The 18504-nt window shown below is 38.2% G+C and overlaps 1 protein-coding gene across 6 annotated transcripts in view; it reads left to right on the forward strand.

Moving 5' to 3' along the window:
- The window catches only part of INO80 (INO80 complex ATPase subunit), a 63892-nt gene that overhangs the window by 29200 nt on the left and 16188 nt on the right, over positions 1-18504 (forward strand). For all 6 annotated transcript variants that reach the window (XM_084207440.1, XM_084207441.1, XM_084207436.1 and 3 more), the window contains 5 exons: positions 668-735; positions 1818-1911; positions 3020-3197; positions 8555-8695; positions 13558-13783. In XM_084207440.1, the coding sequence (XP_084063566.1) occupies positions 668-735; positions 1818-1911; positions 3020-3197; positions 8555-8695; positions 13558-13783 (707 nt within the window). The remainder of the gene's footprint in view (positions 1-667; positions 736-1817; positions 1912-3019; positions 3198-8554; positions 8696-13557; positions 13784-18504) is intronic.

Raw genomic sequence — 18504 nt, forward strand, 5'->3', positions numbered from 1 at the left:
ATGTTGGCTGAGCAGTCCATTTCCTTTAGTCATTCAGCTGTTAAATATCTGATATAGGTTCTCCTTCTTGGTGGAATCATAATCACAGAATATCCATTTGATTGAGTAAGAAAGACAGGAGAAGGAATTTAGAGTTGTTGCTGATGATGTGTAGTAGAATTAAGCTTTAAAAGATCCTTGAAACAACAAAAAAGCCCCGCCTGATTTCCCTTCAGTGAGTTTTCTCATGCAAGGAAGCTGTCCATATCTGTCTGTTGCAACATGGTATAATGTGAGCTGCTAGTGCCTTGACAGCTCTCAATGCTCACCTTGGATGAGGAGAATCTGCCCAAGTGCTGTTTGCTATTTTCTCCAACCATGCCAGTTCTTGATTAATTTTGCCTGCATTCAATTATGAGAAGTGCTGATGGACATGTATAAAGACAAGATCAGCTTTTCTAGAACATACAATGCAGTTCCAACACAACAATGGTGTGTCTCAGTGTCAAATTAACATCAGTGCATGTAGACTTTCCTTCTACTGCTGTCCAGTTCCAGGTATTCAGAGCACTAAAATACTTACAATGAAGTGAATGGCTACTCTTATCTTCTGCTTTGTGTGATTGAACATGTTATGTGTTAACACCTTCTTATTGATGTTGTTTGGTTTTGTTTCTTTAATTTTCAGGTGGTTACGGGTTTTACTTTCACCATTTGCACCAGACCACATCCAGCAGTCTCTCTTCCACAGGAAGGGTAAGTTTTCAGTCTTGAGAAGCAAGTTGGATTTTAATATGCCTCCTTCTTCAGGGGGAAGGACTGAGAGGCTAGATTAATTAGTTCTCTGAGATAATATGATGAAAACTTAATAGAATTTGTTTAGTGTTTGTACATACATTTCATTTGCTCAGAGAGGAAACGATGGAAAGCAGCTGGAAGAATCTGTGGATAACTTGTTGTTTAGTTATTGCTTAATCCTAGCACAGTATCTTAATTCAGTCTGTCTTAACTTGCTTCAAGAGACTAGTGCTGCCTTTTTAATCTAATGTGAATTTTTCATAGATTCAATTCTAAGAAATCTTGGATTCATTTCAGTACATGCTGTGTTGTATCTTAAACTGCCAACTTACTTTCAGCTAGAAACTAGATGAGATGCAAGTGACCCAGAATCCATCAATGAGCAAAATCCCCAGAAAAGCCGCTGATGTTGGCAGATACAATTTATTATAGATGATTGAATATTTTTCCTACAAGAGCTAATTAGATAATTCAGCTACTGAGATGGGAAAATCTTCAGAAGTATAAAGCAAGAGAGATAGTGGCTGCATTACCATGCTGAAATCTAGCATGGACCACTTCAGCTGGTATTGGGGCTATGCAGTGCACATGGGTGGGCCTGCAGGGCTTTTCCCTACCAATACGTGCAGCTGCTTCTAACCCATTTGACTTCCTGGGTGAGAGGGAGGATGTGTGACAGGCATCCTGAGGTATGCATGTTCTGGTCAGCTGTCTGGAAGATATTTGTTCAGATTTGCAAATATGCACTCTGCCTGTTGATTCTTAATAAGTGAAACAAATGTCCACTGCACTTGGGCCTAGAATGTATTTATCTTGCCCACACTAGAAAATGAACTGGAATATGGAGTCTGGCAACAGAGATTAAAATTTAATTTTCAGTATTTCTAAAAGATCTAGGTTAAATTAGGATCTCCTGTTTGGTCACCTAGATTTGTCATGTGTCATAGAATGTGAATCCTGAGTTGATGAAGTAAATTTAGTTTTCAGCTATGAGTGTCTGTGAAATGTGCTGGCCTAACTTCAGTATTTCTGTGACCTAGGCATCAATGAAGAAAGCTGTTTTTCTTTCCTCCGGTTTATTGATGTCTCTCCAGCAGAAATGGCAAACCTTATGAATCAGGGACATTTAGCCAGGTGAGGACAACTTTTTTTTTTTTCTCTTTTAGTAATTACAGGAAAAGTACAGATGATGTCAGTTATTCCTCTCTAAACCTGTGTTTTCTATGCCTCCTAATATTATCATTTCTCTATCATTATCTAATACTAGAATAGCTTCTAGAGTGTTCCTCCAGGTATAGGGCACCATTATGCAATGCAGTTTTTATGCCCTGTCACAAGAAACCCTGTGTTACAAAGAGTTGACATTGTAAATACACAGGATGGTCAAAGGGCAAAAGGAGAGTTTGCTTAGGGTCATGCTGCAGGTTGCTGGTGTTATCAAGCACAAAATCCAGACTTTGGAAGGCCAGTTCAGTGCAGTTCTTACCAGTTGCACTTGAGTGTATGTTTTAAACACGTGGAATAAGCTTGTGCTGTGGTAGTTGTTCTTCAGCCCTGAGCCATACTTTCCACGTCTTGTTTTTAATACGGAATGTAATTCTGCGGCATAGGCTTTGAACTGTGGATTTATAGCATTAACTGTATTATCTTGAAAGGAGAGGTGATGTTTTAGGTTATAGTGTAGTCTGAAAGGACTCTGAGTCAAGTTAAGAGAGAGTGTAAGAAATTTTAGACTAAATGTAGGTCTTCATTATTAAATAGAAATGTTCCACTTTAGGGCTTTTTAAGTGTAATATTATTTTTTTGTTCTGGTTATTTTGAATGACTGTTTCTTGACTGCACTTCAGTAACACAACTCAGATTTCTCATGATGTCTCTCAATGGTATTTATGATAAATTCTGCATTACACGTGTTGTTATGAATAATTCATACGTAATTTACAGAGAAGTCAGTGCAATTTTAAATAGTAGTGCCTAACTGGGGCTTCACCATTTTAGATTAAGTGCTTCAAAGTATACCCTGATTTAATCACTTAGATTCAGTTAAGCCACCTTAGAAAAAATTGAAATAAGAAAAATTTGAAGATGTCTAGCAGAAATTATTTTCTTTAAGGCAGGACGCTGTAAACCTGATATTCTGAAAAAAAACCCAATTTCTGTCAAATAAAGTTATGTTGTACATATATTCAAGCCTTTCTTTCACAAAGCAGTGAATAAATGCATCTCCTGTGTTTTTTTTCAGATGGTTAGCTCTTTTCCTGTTTCTGAAAGCATCCTACAGGCTCCATCACATGCGCTCCTGGATGGAGACTGAAGAGGACAAAGAGCAGGGGTCACGTTTTCTGAGGAACAGGGATTTCTTGCTTGATGTAAATTTCCCACTGTCTTTCCCTAACTTGCACAGCTGCACTTTGCTGCAGGTAAGCAAAATTTCTGTGGTCTGGAGACAGTAGCAAATCCTCATGAGTGAGGAATGGTGAAAACCATTCTGTCCTTATAAAACAGGGAGAACAAACTTGATAATGGGATAATGATACTGTCTGCTTGTTTAGATGCAGTTAAGAGACTTTGGAGTGCTGAACAGAAAAATAGTTTACCCCTATATCCTTCACATATGGCATTACATTTCAAAACTTGCTATAATGAATAAATCATTTTACTTAGAAGACTTCAAAATATTACTGGAGCACCAAAAGTAGATAGCGGAGCAACAGAACTAGACTCATGATATTTGTCAGGGATAGACTCTATATGTAAGCTTAGGAGTTTCGTAATGTCTTTTACATGCAAAATGCCCATTTTCTGAGTGAAACAACTCTTTTCTTGTCCAATTTAATACATTGTTGCAGCAGCTGGCGAAAACAGACCAGCGTGACAGTGTTTTATAGTTGGTGAGCATGCATTTTCAGTGCTGTATTTCTACTCTGAAATTTGCTTCTGCTACTGTCTGGTAGATCCAAATGTATTCAAATTACTGTGTAATGCAAGATCATTTTTGTTAATCTTTGGCCTAGGATATGTGTGAAGATTTTGCCTTTTTATTACTAAATTGCAGTTGATTTCCTGAGTTAGATTAAGGCTCCATTGATTCAGTTCACTGGGAAATAAGTTCACAGAAGTGCTAGCATGGAGTCAGGAAAACATCTAGGGCAGTTAGCAGATATGCAGAAAAAAATCTTTTCTGAAACAGTGAGATTGTGCCAAATTTCTCAAGGGAATATTGCTTCTGCTCATGAGTCTGGAAGGGGAAAGGAGATAGCCAGAATTCAATTGAATATTGTGTAGAGGAAGTTGAAATTGAAGACGCATAAGCAGTAGGAAACCAACCTTGGACTTGGTGTCATGTTTTGCAGCGTTAACAGCAAAGCCAACAAAACGAGTCCTCCTGGTTATCAAACAAAGAGCCAGCCAAGTGAATGTGTGCCTGTTAACTCTGGCTGTGCTGGTATTTCAGTAGTCCATGTTTCAATGTCTAGCTTGATAACATCTCAATGCTATATGAATTTGCTTTCAGTTAGTTTTTTTAAGATTACAGTCAGCTCTTTCTATAGTGCCTTCAGTGCTTATCTCTGAGACTGTAGCGTAGCTCTGTCCTCTTGTTTGTACAAAGAATTAAGGAGAAATTGTGTGTTGTTCTAAGTGTGGCAATAAAGAAGATGGTATCAGAAGTCGTGTGCACTTAGAGAAGGTAGCATTCATTTTAACATATGTACAAAGATGATCTGAGTCCTTACATAGCCTTTGGTTTGGTGTGTATGAATATCAAAGTGAAAATCATTAGATTTTCTGAAGGATAGAAAATGGATTAAGATTATAGATTTTAAGTGTAAGATGTGGAATATGCACGTGTAGCGTTTAGTATTAATGATTAAATTAATAGAATGGTCTACAGACCCACCTATAACACAGTCTAGGAAGATTTTAATATTACTTTGGTTTCTCCAGATAATTTCTATTCTTTGAGGATGTCAATACTTGTGTCCTAGGGGTTCCCAGGGCTGTTGACTGTGTGTAACTGTTGACTGTTGCAACTAATAAGTTCAGTACAGAAAAAAGCCAGCTGAGGAGCAGAGTTCATCAGTGTGTGCAATGCAGTGCATTTGTGATCACTCCAGTGAATCTAAAGGAAGAATAGCCCTGCAGTTATGACAGATACTTTAAAGCTGTTTTCTAGCCTTCCTGTTAGACAAATTACCACCTGAAGTCACTTTAAAATAAGCTATATTTACAGAATTTTGTTTGCAGAGCTTATATTTAGAACGCCTTAAAAAAAAAGAAAGGGTGGTTGGGGAATGCAAAACCTAAAAAGAGTTGAAAATCAAGCTGTCCTTTACATGCCTGTCATTTAGCACTGCACATTATTGTGAGTGAAATTAACTAACTTTTTCCTTAGCCCAAAATGGAGAAGCTTTCAGTATAACATTCCCCAAGGCCTCCTCTTGGGCTTCATAAGATAGTAACATGTAGGGAATGAGAAGTGTGAGAAAGGAGGAAAAAGGAAATGGTAAAAATCTCAAAAGGCTTTTCTTAACTGCTCAGATCAGCATTTCCGATGTAAGAGACAAAGTATGAAAATAAGTCAGTAGAAAAAGAGACACATTTATTTTTAATGGATATTTCTGAAATTGAAGTAGCATCTGTCTAAAGATACGTTTAATCATGTAAATACAGAAATTGCTTGCAGAGTGTGAGGTCTCGATTGCCACTGCTCAACACCTCCACATGATATGTATTCATTTGTATGCATTGAATTAAATGAATATAAAATCTGCTCTGTTTACATGAACCCTTCCCTCCTTTCCTTTCGTAATTTTATTTCTATTAAAAAATTTAGGAGTGTTAATGGGTTTAAGATGTTGGTAGCAATCACCCATATTTATGTGCAACTCTATTTGCAGTATAGGAGACCCTCTTTCAACTTATTTTGGAGTGCATAGTTGTATATTCATGGCTTTTAACAATCTTCCTCTCTGGTTTTTGGCCTTGTTGTACTAAAGTATGTGAGCCATTTCAGAGCTGTGGCTATGTTCAGTCCTGTAACTTTACCCAGTCTTTTCCATGTATGTGGTTGATGGGAAGCTGATGGGTTTCCACTGTCCCTGTTATATCTGGTGACTGCTCCATTCATGAATACTTAACAGCTGCATATGTCAGAATTCAGAGGGATGTTTCTTATGTGACCTGCTCATAGTTTGTACACAGGAATCTAGCACTCAAAGCAGATTAATGCCCAGGTACAAATATTTTTCTATTATTTTGGGTACCTTCTTGAAGCTTCATTTGTTTCTTCCTAGGTACTTCAATTGCCCTAAAGTCATCTTAAATTGGTCTTTGATATTGTTTTCCAAAAGAGAATTAAGTAACAAACTTGCATGGGTTTGGAATTACGGTTTGTTAACTTCCTCTCTATCCATTTCATGTATCCTGACTTTCAAGGAAATAATTACCAAACCCCTCTATTGACCAGGGCCACAATCAGTATGTCAATGCTTGCTGTCATAGACTTACTAGAAAGCTTTTGTGACTGCCTGCAATGATGATTCTTTTACATAAAATCAGCTGTACTCCCAGTGTGGGGTCCAGGGCTGGAGAAGAGGGAAGCTTTGAGCTAAAGCAGTTGTTTGCTCTTCCCCCTCTGACTCTTGCTGTCCTTTCTTTACTCTCAGCTGTGGAACCCTGTGTCTGCTGATGCAGGCATACCCCACATCCTTGTATGAGCCAACTGCAGAAAACCTTGTATTTTCATGGCTGTTGAATTTTTTGTTTGATCAGATGTGTAGCCCAAGAGGCTTCTAGAGAGGAGACAAAATTAGCACAGGAAGTGGCACAAATATATAATGGGAAAGGACTTGCCCTTTTTAGCAGCAGTGTTGGTGCTCTGTTGCCACTGTTTCTGTTCTCAGATGAGTAAGCCAGCATTCATATCATTGTCCACAGGCATGTATTTCCCAGCCCTGTGAGTCCTACACTGTTGTTTCAGCACATGGCCAGTTCTACCAGGTGGTGAAGCATGTCACAAAACTCACTTGGAGCTGAGGGGCAAGGGTTTGTTTTCATCTTGATCAGCATCTTAATGAATACAGACAGCTAGGCCAACAAGAATGGGCTCTGTGGGGACTGGAGAAAACATGTGAAGCAGTTGTTGCTTAAGCCAGCATTACTGATTAAGAATTGTCAGCTGAGTTAAGAGCCTGGGATCACTTCACATTATCCAGTGGGAGCCAAGCTTTGACCTGTACTTTTTAGCTCTGCTGAGTGTCATTGAAAGACTATTGTCAGCTTTCAGCTCTCGGCTTTCATATATAGAGGAGGAAGTGTTCGGTCAGAGTATGAACTTTATTTTTGCCAGCTCCAGCCCATGAGTTGCTGGCAGCAGGCAAAAGGCATGCTTAGGGGGCTAGGGTTGAGTGCAGGTAGTGCTGGCATGTGTGTACAGTCAGACTGTTTTCCTCTCTTGCCAGCAGGTTCCAAATGATACATGCTTGCCATCTGCATCTTGCCCAGTGAATGGAAAAGAAAGGGCCCAGAATGCATGATCCATAATAGACGCCTGCTGTGGGTGTTTTCTAGCATTTTTTGACCTACATAGAAATGCATATATCCAGTGAATGACCTGCTATACAGGGTGTCCGCTTCTATCATGTATCTGGATGTTTATGACTTCAAATACTGGGATTGGATAAAATTGGGAGGCTCTGTAAAGTGAAAGCAGCATTCCATTAATTTTGATGCATTAGGAACTGGAGTAGAAAAATACCAAAACCTGAGATCCTGTTTACATCTTACTTAAGTGAACTTAAGTGCTGGAATTGCCAGGAAGGCATATCCTGTGGTCCTATGGCAGTGAGAGGTATACCTCTTACTGCTTATAAAATTTTTGCTAGTTTCTTATTGTGTGCAGAATAATGCTCTGCATCCAATAGGAAACAAATATAATAGAACTATTGCTCTTTATGAATATAGAAGAGTCAATAAAAGCTAAGTGACAGAAATGGCTTAGTCTACTTAGTCTATAAGCAGTTTATTTCATTGTGTGATGCAGATATTTACAAGAAAAAAGGAACTATAACTGATGCAAACAGAGAAAATTTCATTTTTTGTTATTTTTCTGTGTAGATCTGAACATCTTCAAAGAGCTTTCCTTTCTTTAAACTGTACTGTCATCTGAGTATCCCCACTTCTGAGTCAGTATATTTTTCTGTATCAAAAGGACATTTTGGCAAATTCCAGGTTTTAAACATGGATTTGTTCATGTGTGTAACCCTGCTAGCATTTCTAAAATCATCAGGATAAAATTTAGAGCCCTTTTGCACAGAAGAGAAGGAAAAGGTTGGAAAAGATGCAAGTCTAAAGATACCAATCCAGCCTTATTTCAATTCTTAATTTTTTTCTCTCTGCAAAATTTAACTCAGAATAGATAAATGAGTAGCTAGAAAAAACTCTGAGCATCAGACCTACTAGAATATTCCTGTACTGCCTTCATTAGAAAAGCTAAGGTCAAAAGGTTCAAAGGCAGAAAAACTTGTTTCTGGTTCCAACTGAGCATCAAGACAAGTGTTGATATGATCTATTCTGATTGCAAACATTTCTGGACTTGAATGTTCTGATAATTACAGAAAGATTCCTCACATATTCTCTGCAGAACATGTGTAGAGTTTTCCTTATTCAAAGAGACATACATACAGAATATGCTTCGTCTTCCTCGTGGGTGGATAAAAGATTTGAGAAGAGTGTTTCTTCATAGACATTAACTTCTTAATTTTAATTTTGTTTTCAGAACCTTGTGTTCAGCAGCCACTGTAAAGCAGTTACTGGCTATTCAGACCATGTCATATATAGAAGGAGATCAGCTACCTCATGTGTACGATGCTGCCAGGTGACTGAGCTGCCGTCCTTCCTGTGCATAGCCAGTCCACGGGTAAGTCCAAGTTAAGTTGTAAATTATGTATTTTCTATTGTGTTTTAAACCTTGGTAGGATTGTGTCTTTGGAGCACAATGATATATGACTTTTTTTGGTTGGCTAAAACTCTTGTGAGGATATCCTTTTGCTACGGTATTCAATAGTGGTTTTTCGTAGGGGAAGTGACTGTAATGTGTACTGAGGGGAAAAGGAAAGTTGTAAGATGCACCCAACAGGAGCTGTTCTAAGATTTCGCTTTCTCTCCTGATACCTAAAGCAATTATAGAAGAGATATTAAAGTAAATTATTAATTGATAATCCAAGGGGGAGATTTAGGTGTCATCACCACAAAATGAGGTGATTGTTTGGTCAACTCAACTGACAAAAGAGAGTTAGGAAGCAATGCTTTTTTGAAAAGGGTGTTTGTTTTCTCTCTTACACTCCAGAGAGGAATCACCAAATTGCAGTATCTAAGGATTATTCAAGTTGGCATTTTCTAGGTCTTTTGGATGTTTAGTGCTACTGCATGGGGTTCTCAGTCGTCTATTAAATGAATTTTGAAATTAATTCGGTTGAAGTTTCCTGGCTGACACGAGAGACCTTCATTAGGTCTCTGGCTATTGCATTCCATGTTGCTGGATCTTGACAAAACTGGACAAAATGCAATTTTATTACCAGACCATCCAGATGTTACATTCTTTAGTCACTGCTGAAGTTATTGCTGTAGGCCTCATAAAATTAAGTGCAGTTATACTTTTGCATTTGGAGAAGGGTGAATGGCAAGCAGGACCTCACAAAAACAAGCTCATTACCTACCTGCTACTGCTCAAGCTGAATTTATCCGTGTCAGCAGCTCAAGGGCCGGGAATTCAGCTGAACTGCTCAAAGTCACGTGTCACGTCTCTGTCAAAATGTACTGCCTCGCTGGAGAGCAAGAGGTTATTCTTAGAGTAAATTGTGAAAACCGCTTTGCCTTCAGATTCCTTTGATTTGTCCCTCTTTGTACCTAAATTTGCATCATGGATGAAGAGTATGTTGAATTGCTCCCCTACAGTAGAAAGGGTGGAGAGGGGCTTAGAAGGCTACAAATTAAGGGAAGGGCAAAAAGAAATCATATCTGACATTTATTCTAGTGAAAAAAAGTAATTTGTTTTGGTTTGGCTGGTGAATAAAAATAATTAAGTGTAGACATGGCTTTTTGTTTCTAGGAGCACAAAAATTTAATCTTATGTTCGTTAGAAACTTTAGGCAGGAATGCAGAAGACCTGAAAGAGCACATATGTTCCCAGAAGCTATAGCCTTCTGTTGTTGTTTGACCTGTGATGAATTTTGGGAAGTTAATGGAGCAAATGATAGAAATAGGAGTGTATGTTTATGTAGCAGCTGGGGGAGGGAGGAAGTCTTCTTTCTATGCAGGCAGTTTTCATGAGTACAGACAGGTCTCAATCAAAAAAACGTAACTTGGAGGATGGATCTTGCTTTGTCATTAAGAAGCTAATTAAAGAAATTTTGAATAATACTGTTTGGTTTAATTTCAATAGATTTCTTACACACTGGAATATTGTGTGAACACAGTTGGGTCATCTTACACTGTCTGAAAGGTTAACTTTGCATGAAGATAAATGCAGGAAGCATTTTACAATTGCCTTAGCTAAACTAACTTGTTTAATTTAGGGTGGAAATGCACTCATACATCCCTATCACTGTATTTTTGATGTATTTCTGAACCGTGACTCTTATAATCAGTCAGTTTGACAATAATGTGTTGACAGAGGAGGATTTAATACTGAAGACTGCTCTACCTTTTGTTATTAGTAAAATCAGAAAAACAAATCTGTGTGGAGAAAGCTTTGAGAAAATGCACCATGACAAAATAAAGAGAAGAGTGAACAAACTTGCATGAAAGACTTTTTGTTTTGTCCCTTTCAGAAAAGTCTTGTTTTCACTTGTAAGGGCATGCAAAAGATACAGGACTCTACCCTAGAAATATGTGCCTGCTTTTTAAAAAAGAGGAAGTGATGGTAAAGATAGTCTTAGGTCCACAGAGGTCAATCAGTTTTGCACGGGATATGTAGGAAGAGTAGTTCTTGTTAGTGTAGAAATAGCACTGAGTTTGTGTCAAGATTGTCTCCTACTAGTTCTTCCTTAGGTTGAGGTGTTACTGAAACATGGCTTGTAGAATCTTCTGACTTTGTTTGTCTTGTAAAAATCCTGGTGTACAAATCTGTGTATTCTTTTCAGAAGACAGGGTATGTTTATGTGTCAGAAGTTAGTCTGCTCTGTTTTGTGTGTAGTGGCTGCCTCTCCTAGGGGTGGAAAATCTAGGTCCTGGAAATCAATATGGCAAGTTGCCTGTGCTTGAAGAGAGTATTTGTTCCAGTCTGTCCAGTGTAGAAATGTAAACTGAAATGTGATGGTGAATAGTTTCTCTTAAACAACCTAAGTCTGTACCATCATTTGTGGTTTATAGCAGTGTTCAGGTGACAGAACTTGCTTGCATTTTGAATTTTTTGTATTTTGAAAGAGATTTTGCCCTTTTTCGCAAAGGTCAGACATCTGCTTTGACTGCAGGTGGCAGCACAGGATAGCAACAACTCTAAGAGTACATTTAGGTAGAGGAAATGTGTCCAAAGTCTTAACACACTCTGTTCCACTTTGCAGTGTTTTGTGTGGTTATGTGTAAGACCCATAGACAGCTATTAAAATAGCTCTTGGCATCTTGAAAAACAATGGCTTTACCATTAGTGCAAAGATTGTGTATGCTTTTTTGTTGTTGTGTTTTGGGGTTTTTTTAAGTCTTATAACTGTGCTCAATAATCTGTTTAAACAATTGTTTGGCCCTTGTAAACAGAAGTCTTTATGAGATTAATTTTTTCCTATGAGAAGAACTCCTGTGAAACTTGTCTGGGCCACAGTTCCAGCTAGGAAACCTTGCTTAATACCTGTTATTTTTGAGTTAGCTGACAAATGTTCAGAGAGGTACAGCCAGTATCTAAGATACCAGGCAGTCTTGAGGTATGGGTTGCTCTCTTTACCTTACAGTTTTTAAGTGCAGTGTTTAAAACTGGTGATAATTAAACTATCTATTGCTTATCATTTAGACAAACTGTTAAAATATTTTCATTTGCATGATACAATGTTATATATGTTACTCTCAATATAGCAGTTTTATCACACCAGAGTAAGCTGGAACAAAAATTTTAACTCCCAAATTTAAAATTTAAAATATAGAAGCTTTTCATCTGCCATTCAGAGAGGGTTCTTTTATTGTGTTTAATGTTTCAGATATCCCATTATCACCCTAATTCCCACCCCATCTCAATTCTGCAGGAAGTCCACTGCTTACTGTTCACTATTAAAACCTATAGGCCTCCTGTACTGTTTCTTCCTATGCAGCCCCACTTGCCTCTTTTAAATGTGAAAACTCTCACAAGCTTGATTTGCTCTATTTCATTTGTTTCATTGCTTTTTGTAGTCCTGGAGGGAATGTAATTTTCCACACTCTTAGGATTCATGACAATGTTTTTAACTTACATGACTGTATGTGGGGGATTTTTTCATTGTACTTCTGAAATAAAAGCAACAATGACTTCTAAGTTAATGATACATTTGCTTCTTACATTGGTGAAGAAATTGTCACGGCATTTGAAGTCTCTCTGTAGCCTGTATTGTAAGGTTGTCTTAATAGTAAAATTTGTTTTCATTTCTATGTGAGTTTATAAGACATTATTAAGTCTTTAGATAGTATGTAAAAGCTTCTACTAGCTTTCTTTTGTAAACTTGGTTATAAATAGATTTTGTTAACACCCCAGAATGTTTTCCCAAAACAGACTTGCATTCAAAAAATGTAGAAGTTGTTTGGTTTATTTTTTTTTTAATCTTGTGCTAGACAGGGAATTGTTTTGCGTTTGCATTTGCATTAAAGTGTTGTAGTTGTGTTTACTTTGGATCATGGTATTTAACTCCTGGTGAAGTATCTGAAGTTAAATGCAGTAGAGCAGTCTGTGCTGCTCTGTACCATGGCTCAGTTTCACTTTTGGTTGTTGTCTTGCTGTGGTAAGGGAGAGATACAAGAAAGCTGCAGATTTTACAAAATCCAGCCTTTTCTGCTGGAACAGAGTTTTTCTTGAGCACCTTGCAGCCATTGGCATTTAGCTGTTTGGCTCATGTGCACCTTCCACTCTGTACAGATTTGGGTGGATGGGACAGAAAAGGGGGAGTTAAACTGATGGAGCTGTTCCAGAACAGTTCACATGGCATGAAATCACACTTCCCGTGTTTGCAACACTGGTATGTCCAGCTGGGTTGTATATACTGAAACAGGTAATAGGGCATAGGATTCATAGAATGTCTCAAAAAGAAGAGCACTATTTCTGTGGCCCACTTCATTCAAAGCAACTGTGAAGCCCAAGAAATATGCTGTTCCTTTTTTCCCCATTTCTAATTTATGAATTGCCCTAATTTTGAATTATCACATGAATTTCTGTTAAGGACACTATGTGTAATTTCTGCTAATGAGTTAAATACTTGATTGTGAAGGGTGGAACTAAAAATAAGTAAATCTTGGCAAAAGGAGAGGTTGAGCAAGGATATTACTCTTACAGTTTTGCTATCAGTTGTGTAGCAGTTGGCAGAAGGTATAGTCTGTCAAAAGGCAGGTTTTCTGTGCCTTGTTGTTCATGTGGTGTTTTTTGTGGTGTGAAGAGATGTTGCATCTTTGCTTGGTTTAAGCCCAGCCAAAGATTGTCTTCTGTTTCTACATTGTATAATGACTTAACTTCTAAAATTTGATTCTGTGGTAAGGTACTTGAACTGGGGATTTGGTGACAGGGGGAAATGTGAATAAGAATGCTGATTATTATTATTATTTTACTTGTAGGTAACAGCTGTGCCACTGGAGTTCTACTGCAATGACCGAAGTGCAGAATACGAGCGCAGGGCACTAAGGGAAGGAGGCAGTCTGGAAGCAAAGCAGTGTGTACTCCATGGATCCCCTGAGCTAGCAGCTGACTGGCTCAAGCAGTGCTCCCAGTTCTTCCCAGAGCATCCAGGAGGGCTCTTAGGGATTAGGCCTCAGAACGGCTGGTCTTTTATCAGGATACCAGGTAAGTTTGGAGGTTGCAGTGGAATGGAGATGAGATAAATAAGGACATCTGTTATTTGGTGGTAATTTATGCTTGGCTGTGGCTTTTTGAAGGATTGGGGATGGTTGTGTATTTGTTTTTCCTTCTGGGTGAAAGTTAACCTGGTATCTTAATATACACCATGATTTTGCATCCTCTGTCTGAAGTAAATCTTCAGTGGATACCGAAAACATCTAATACAGGTTTTTTTAATGCTTACAAACCTCTCTTTGCATGTCAGTCCTCCAAATGGCTATAAAGAGATAGATTTGCTTACTAGAGCACAGTCTGCTCTCACAACCTAATATTGATTTGAAGTTGGAGATAGGAAGATTGCATGAAAAGTAAGGGACATATCTTGCCTCCTAAGGTGTTGGAAGAGCTTCATATTGTCCTAAAAGATCTTTTATTCGTCTGCCTGGTGAAAAGGTTAAAATTACTTTTAGCAGTCTGCCATGAGAATGATAGGTTTAAAGACCAAGTTCAGAAGAAATCAGTCTGGAAAATAAAGCAGGAGGGATTTACTGAATTTCGATTGAAATAAAGACTTATTCATATTTCCTTGTAAAGTAGGAAAAAAGTACCAGTACACCAGTAAAATAAATGTACTGTTTTTTCTTAGAATTAGACTAAAGTAATCCAATGTCTCATAGGGTTTGATTGCCAGTACTGCGGTGACTTTCATGGGCCAGACGTGCTCTAGCTGTCAGAAAGTGGGCCTGAGCAGCAAGCAGAATTCTGCAGAAAGTACTAGAGATCTGACAGATAGCCAAGAGGAAAAACAGCTTACACTGCCAGATGCAAAGTTATTCCCAGACCCTTTTGGGTCAAGGATGTTTGGCAGGGGAAGTTAGTACGGTAAAAGGAAAATGGCCTTTTGCTTGCTACAGTCCAGTTTAAGAAGGTACCCTCTTAAGTGTTTGGAGTCACTTGAAGCACATACATGTTTATACCTAAGAAATTTTTCATGAGCTTGCACTGGATTAATACTCAGTGATAGTTGATGATTTTGTGATTTCTTCGGCAATTCTCTTAATTGTTTGTTGTTTATTTGGAAAAAGAAAACTAATCTCTGTAGCAGAAAAGTGGGAAGTATTGAAGAGATAAATTAATATAGAGGACATGGATAGAGAAATGCAGAAAAGTAGCCAATGCAGAAAAGAAACAGGGCTTCATTATCTTAAAAGACTTCCATTTTAAGCTGGGGGCTTTGTTATCAGCAAAAAATTTTAGAGGAGTAAAGGTAGGGTACAAGAAGCTTTCAGAAGTGAAAGGATATGTGCGAGGTTGGACAACTGTTGTCAAAGCACAGCAGAATTTGGTTGAGAAGGAGGTTGGGATGAGTGTGTTACATAAAACTGGCTTAATTTAGGAAGTGTTGGACCTAAAAGTGAGGTAAAAAAGTAGTTTTGTACAGCTGCGTTTTAATTAAGTGGAAAGTAGCATTCAAACCTGAACTTACTCTAAGAGGAGAGAGCACACACCACAACAAGACAGCTGTGTTCATAGGTGCAGAAACAGGCACGGTGCCTTACAGAAAGTGAGTGATGTGCTGAAGGAGCCATTTGCAAGATAAAGTAGCAAATGTCAAATGGAATGGTTGCTGTGAAGGTCTGTGGCAAATGGGTGACAAGAAAAGGGGGACACCTCTCTCTCCTAAACCCTGATCTATCCTCTCCCAGACTCTGCATTCCCAGTACCCTGGCAGCAGGCTCAGCTGTGATCACTGTGGGAATCTCTTGAGGTTTTTCCTGTTCTTTGAAAGAAAAATGGTCCTGGATTAAATGGCAGGAAGTGTCTGAGTCCTTTTAGTATCGATAAAAAGCACTGGCCTCACTGGCTGTTTACTGTGAGAGCCAGCTAGCTCCTCACTGACCCCATTGTGCCGTCAGGAGGGGAACCAGGGGTGTCAACTGGAACCCAGGCTTTATCTCTCTTTCCTCTGCTTTTTGCATGTCCAGAGGCACTTTTTCTCATTCTCCAGAGAGCGCTGAGCCCAGCTACAGTCATCAGCCAGAGCTCCTGACAAAGGTTATTCTGAGTCATAATCATTTGTAACTATTCTTCCCAGGCCCACTGTATCCCCTTGTAGATAATTTATGTCCACATCCTAGCATGGCTGGAGGCAGTTGGGTTCGGTTTTTTTTTCAGACTGACAGCCATTTGGTCTGGTTCCTTTTTCTTGTTTTTTTCATACAGTGCTTAAGAACCCAAAAATTGTGTCCTAGGGAGAGCTCTTGGACACTGTAGTACAGGACCTCTATCTGCTGATTCACTTGAAGTTTTAAAAGTTCCTTTTAAACAACAACAAAAACAAACAAAAAAAATCCGAAGAATTTGTCATTTGAAGTTGTAGCTGATCATTAAATGTAAAGACATGGAGAACTGCAAATTTTGGAAACCCTCTTTAAAAAAGTAATAGTTTTTTTCTTCTCCTAGGTAAGAGAAAATTAGAAATAGAAGTGACAGAAACTAGAGGTGGAAGACACGGGGTTTTTTTCTCTTTTGAATAATTCTGGTTTTTTTAAAGATGGCATGAGTAAAGCACATTTTCTGTTATCATTTTCCAGAATTTGTTTTTTGAAGCACTAGGTGGCAGGCTTTCAGCATGGAAAAATACTTGATCTTGGAAAACACAATGGCATCAGGATAGCATGCTTAAAGGTGCCAGGTTAAGGACAAATGATTTTCTCTTCCAGAGATAATAAATCTCTTTTTTGGTAGTACTGTTTTGCCCTCCTATAAAAACCTCAAAAAATTTCTCACCAGTGCAGTCTGCTCTACTGATGAGCTATTGGATGACTTATGAACTGTTAGCAAGTTGCTAATTTTTCAAATAATCTGCAAATAAATTATTTTCTTGTAATTTGCATTTCATTGCAATTTAAAAATAGTAACTTATGCAATGGACAGGAGCCAGCAGCAGAGGACATGCATCATTTCCAGTTAGCAAAGCTTAATTCTACCTATTGGTGCTTTTGTGACAAAGACAGTAGCATTTTGCTTTTGGAAACTTGCTAATATGTTAATCTGATCCTGTCAACACTAGCTTTTGAACCAACCCTGCTGATTCTCTGAGTTTTATTCCAGTTAGATAGCTTTGGTTAATAATCATGTTAGTTTGTCACTATATCTAGATTATATATCTAGACTATTCATGTAGCTTCACTCAGTATAATTTGTTCTAAAATAGCAAGCTGACCAATTAGAATGAAAGCAGAATGTCATGGCTGTATTTATAATTAAAGGAAATAATAACATTTTGTATAAAGTGTAAATACTGCTGTTGAACAAAGGCTTTGGCTTCCATAAGTGTATTTTAAAACCAAGTGGCTGCAATTCATTTCCATTTTGCTTAATTGCCTAAGTTGAAAATTTGGTTTTCCTTAGAAGAACGCATGAAGCTCTTAATGATTTATATGTAATTGAGACTGAATGCTGTTCTAGAGATGAGTGCATCATTATACATTATGCTGTTCTTAGAACAAATGCTAGCCTGATGTGTGGGCTCAAGTTCTCCTTACAGTATTTCCTTGACTCAGCTCTCCAGTTAATGGATTCCCAAGGGTAGTTCCAACAATTTAAGCAATGGCATGGTACTTGCTCCAGGCAGAGCAAGATCATCACTGCCAAAAGGAGGAAGTACAGTCACTATCTAGATAGGCAGACAAGCAAGAAAGGGAGACCTGTCTTGTCTTGGGTTCTCAACTAGTGCATTGCAGGTGCGTGGCTCTAAAATTGCCATAGGAGAGAGCATTCACAGCATTGTTTTATAGAGCAAGTGGAATAGCTAATTATTTTAAACTATATGGAAACTCACCATTTTTTGAATTTCAGAAAGGAGATGGTTCAATTTTCTGATGTTCTGATGTAGATTCCAGCATCAAGTCCATTATTTATATTTAAGCTAAAGATACTTTTGAAAGAGAGCAACTGCGATCCTGCTTTTCCCAGCAAGCCCGTAGCTGTACTTGCAGGGATTGCTTACTACTCTGCCACATCACTGCACATCTACCACATCACTTTGGTACTCATGGACTGTGTTGCCTGCTGTGCTTGTAAGACCTTTTTAGGAGTGCTGTTATATGATCTGTGCTCCTCTCTTCTACTAGTATGAACCTGGTTTTGGTTATATTAAAATGCATGGTGGTCAGATGAAAGAATTAATTTTGTATATAACTTTTTTTTTTTAATTGGGATATTGGGCAAGACAGTTAACTGCCTTACAGAAAGCTGAATTTTCTTCAGCCCATGAGTTAATTCATTCTATGAAGCAGGAAGTGTGCAAAAGTGTTACCTGCTAGGCATTAGAGAACATTACCTGCTAGACATGCTGAAAATCCTTGGGTTCTGTACTAGCCTGCACCATCTGCAGTTGTCAGCTTTCCGTTTTGGCTGTAAACCTAAGTTCAGACATCCAGAAGAATAGAGAATCATCAATGGCCTTTCCAACAGATAATTTTTTGGAAGAAAATTTCTCTTCATCCTCTTTCAACAGCAGTGTATTGTTTACTGAAGTTTATGTACAGAATGTACAAACAGGAAGATCTCCTTCCTGAAAAATACTTCATGAGCAGTGCTGAAATAGACAGGACATGAAGTATAAAATCTGAAGTCACTGAAAAGATTGCCATCTGGAAACATTTTTTAAACAAAACAAAAGAAGAAAAAAAGGAGAGGGCAGGGAAGAATTCAAGGCAGTG

The sequence above is a fragment of the Fringilla coelebs genome (assembly GCF_963513975.1).
Source record: "Fringilla coelebs genome assembly, chromosome: 6".
Lineage (NCBI taxonomy): Eukaryota > Metazoa > Chordata > Aves > Passeriformes > Fringillidae > Fringilla > Fringilla coelebs.